This window comes from Priapulus caudatus, unplaced genomic scaffold (assembly GCF_000485595.1).
Source record: "Priapulus caudatus unplaced genomic scaffold, Priapulus_caudatus-5.0.1 Scaffold336, whole genome shotgun sequence".
NCBI classification, from domain to species: Eukaryota; Metazoa; Priapulida; class Priapulimorpha; order Priapulimorphida; family Priapulidae; genus Priapulus; species Priapulus caudatus.
In genome coordinates, this window is record NW_014577397.1 from 113,065 (window position 1) to 116,633 (window position 3,569).

Genomic DNA, 3,569 nt, shown 5'->3' on the forward strand with positions numbered 1-3,569 from the left:
GTGTGTGTGTGTGTGTATGTGTGTGTGTGTGTGTGTGTGTGTGTGTGTGCGTGTGCGTGTGTGCGTGCGTGTGTGTGTGTGTGTAATTAACGCGAGGCATCGTAAATTCGCTCTAATTGCGCCAGTAGCTGTCCGCTGTTAGAGTCGCTGTGATGGAGGCGGTCGACGACAGCTCCTCTCGTCGCAGGGTCCCGTCAGCGACGTCGTCTCCCGCGTCGGCTGCCGTCGTAAATTATCCGCGGTTGGTAGTAGCGTCTGGAGGTGCGCCCGTATGCGTGCTAAGAGTTCGTTCTTCTCTCTTCGAAGAGATCTCTCTCCTTCCGCCTCCCCCTCTCTCTGTCTCTCCGCCTCTCTCTCTCTCTCTCTCTCTCTCTCTCTCTCCGCCTCTCTCTCTCTCTCTCTCTCTCTCTCTGTCTCTCCGCCTCTCTCTCTCTCTCTCTCTCTCTTATTATTATTAATGCCGTAAATAGGCAATATATCGAAAACACTATCTAAAGCGACAAATACTTTACGCAGAAACGATAATAAATGTTAAACGCGCATCCATGAAAGAAGGTTTCTGTTTTGACTTAAATCAAACTGAAATTGAGATTCGATTTTCTATCTGGGTAACGTCATTCTACTCATTATCCCAAATTGATCCCATGTTTAGCGATATACGCGTACAGAAAGTTCGTGCACCACCCGCACCGGAAATGTCTCTCGTCTGGACAAACCAGCGAGATGATATATTTGACAAATCCTCAAATCAAATCACAGAAAAAAAACGACGACGTCGTCGAAGAAAAAAGCTGCACTGACGACGCGGTCGGCAGGCTAGGTCGTACGTGCGATGTTTCACATGAGAGGTGGTGGCGAAACGCTTAGTCTTAGACGATGCTCGTCTCTGGCCTTGCCGCTTCACGAGCAAAAACCGCCGCGTTATGGCATCCGCCGAAATGCCGCCGATGCTTCCCGCGTGCAACGTTACAACTACCGCCCCGCTCTCAAATAATCGGACATCTGTCGGAGCCGGTCGCGGAGCGAGTAAGCGATACGAGCCGAACTGATGCCGTATTTTCGCAACAATCCGGATTCCGTTTCGTCCATAAAGTAGCACGTGCGTTTTTGCGCTCGCGCCGATGAGGAGGCAGCGGGCGAAAAACGCGCATGCTGCGTGTCGACAGTTCTCAGACGGCGAAGACAAAACGATGACAGCAGCACGGCAGCTGTTTGTAATGAAGATGTATTTAGTAGTGTGCGCGGCCGAGCGAAAGTCGTTCGCGACTCGGCGAGGTGAAAACATATCGCTAGGCCTACTGATCGACTCGTACACCCACCCGCCTCCCCGCCGCCCAGCCAAAACACTCGCAAATAATAAAACTGCATTCGAAAATTTGGTCATATGAAACCGATCCCGCGCGATATATATGTGCGCGCGACCCATTAGAAACAATGCATAAAGTTTATTGGTGAGGGCATGCGAAGTTGGAGTGACGTAAAAATATCCGACCGACGGCATAGCGGAACTTTTTTTGTATGCTATTCTCAACAACGCTATCACAGTCGGGATCTAACGCGGAATGGTTTCAGTGGAAACTGAGGCGCTAATGCCGATTGCCCATTGATTTTTAAATTACAGAATGGCAGCAACGACACGGCCTGGCGGCTAGGACAACCTCATTTAGTTTCGCATCCATACGAACTAAACGGGTATTACTATGACAGGTACGTACATTTCTAACGCAAGAAAATGGGATGCAATAGTGCGAAAAATAAATGGAGAAAATAAATAGCGAAAAATAAACGTGTAAAAGTAAAACACGTTTATGTGAAATTTATCTCAACGAGAAGGCGAAATATCTTCAGAAACATATCGAACATTTTAACTCTAGCAGCGGAAGTCTATATTTGCAGCGGACCATTTAATTTTTTCAAATTTCATAATATATGGTCTTTAATCAAACAGTAAAAACAAATGTGCCGAATAAATCGTAACGGTTTACGGGTACTAAATGCATGCAATAAACGCATAAATAAAATTATGAATAAATATAGACGCGAACAAAAACTAGCAATAATCAACATGCATGCGCAAAACAGACGCGGTCGTCGCGTGCAGTTCATGCTACTAGAGTTTCGCTACAGATCAGTCGTTGTGTTGCATGTGTTGTTGTTGTATGTTGTTGTGTATTTTGTGTTGTATGTGTTTACAGTAACGGCATCAGGAGAAAGAACGTTACACGGGAAGCGTCGGGCGCTCTGAAGGCGTGGATGCGAGAACACATCAAGAATCCGTATCCGACGAAGGGAGAAAAGATCATGCTGGCCGTCATCTCGAGAATGACGCTGACGCAAGTGTCGACGTGGTTCGCGAACGCGCGACGCAGGCTGAAGAAGGACACGAAATTCATGAGCAAGGATGCGCCGACAGACGAGCACAGCGAGGACGAAGAAGAGGAGGAGGAAGAGGTGGTGGGCGAAAATCAGGAGATAAGCGTAGACGAGCGGAGGGAGGAGGAAGAGGAGGAGGAGGAGGATGAGGAGGCGGTGGGCGAAAACAAAGGTTAGTTTTGGCGGATTTTGTTCTACAATCGGTTTAGAATGGCGTCATTCCATTCATTCCACTATACGACCGTTGATGTATGTGGGCACCTCGTAAATACGCGAGCGCCATAACTCTAATACGTTGCAATATAATCGTCGCGGCTTAGGTGATTACGAAAATTGCGCATGCGCGCGCACACTACTCTAATGGCCGCCATAAAACGTAGCGAAACGTACAATGTTTAGCGTTCGAATCACGGCTAACGTGTTAACACGTTAAGTTTGCGTGTATCGAGTTGCCGAAGTCTGAAATGTGGTCACACAAGCCTGATGTGCATGAGAGCACCGGCTTACACGCATCGCGTCCGATACCAGACACCTATCATCCAGTTTATCATTCCGCGCGATGTACCTTGTATCTGCAATTACATCTCTAGCCACTAATTGCGTCTCGGTTCTGCCAAGGCGGGTCCAGCGATCTGTGAAAATTGTTTGACGCGTTAAAATGTTGCCGGCATAATCCATTGTGTCGTCTCAATGAGCCGTAACTATGCGGCGTTGCTATAAATCTCGGTCACTTGACATACGAAGTCGTAGGCTGTCGGGTGAATACCAGCGCGGCAAGTCGGCGGCCATTTGACGGGTTCGATGTTTCGTTATTATAACGCGTCGCGGAAGAATTTTGCAGCGTAACCCTAATAACCGCCACGGCCGCGGAGCAAATGCGTCGACGAAACGGCGAAGTGCGGATGAGCTGCAAATTGATAGTTTACCTGAATAATTCTGGACGATTCTTGGTAGATTATTGGAGATAAGATATTTATATTAACTCAGCAGTAAATTTTCAGCATGCTACACTCCTGCGGCTATACGCGCACACGACTACGCGCACACGACTACGCGCACGCGACTACACGCACACGCTACGCGCACACGACTACGTACACGCGACTACACGCACACGACTACACGCACACGACTACACGCACACGACTACACGCACACGCGACTACGCGCACACGACTACACGCACACGACTACGT

The 3,569-nt window shown here is 48.4% G+C and overlaps 1 protein-coding gene across 1 annotated transcript in view; it reads left to right on the forward strand.

Annotated features, from left to right (window-relative positions):
- The window catches only part of LOC106809201 (iroquois-class homeodomain protein IRX-4-like), a 13,112-nt gene that overhangs the window by 3,705 nt on the left and 5,838 nt on the right, over positions 1-3,569 (forward strand). The window contains exons 3-4 of the mRNA XM_014812197.1: positions 1,622-1,707; positions 2,196-2,545. Coding sequence (XP_014667683.1) covers positions 1,622-1,707; positions 2,196-2,545 — 436 coding nt within the window. The remainder of the gene's footprint in view (positions 1-1,621; positions 1,708-2,195; positions 2,546-3,569) is intronic.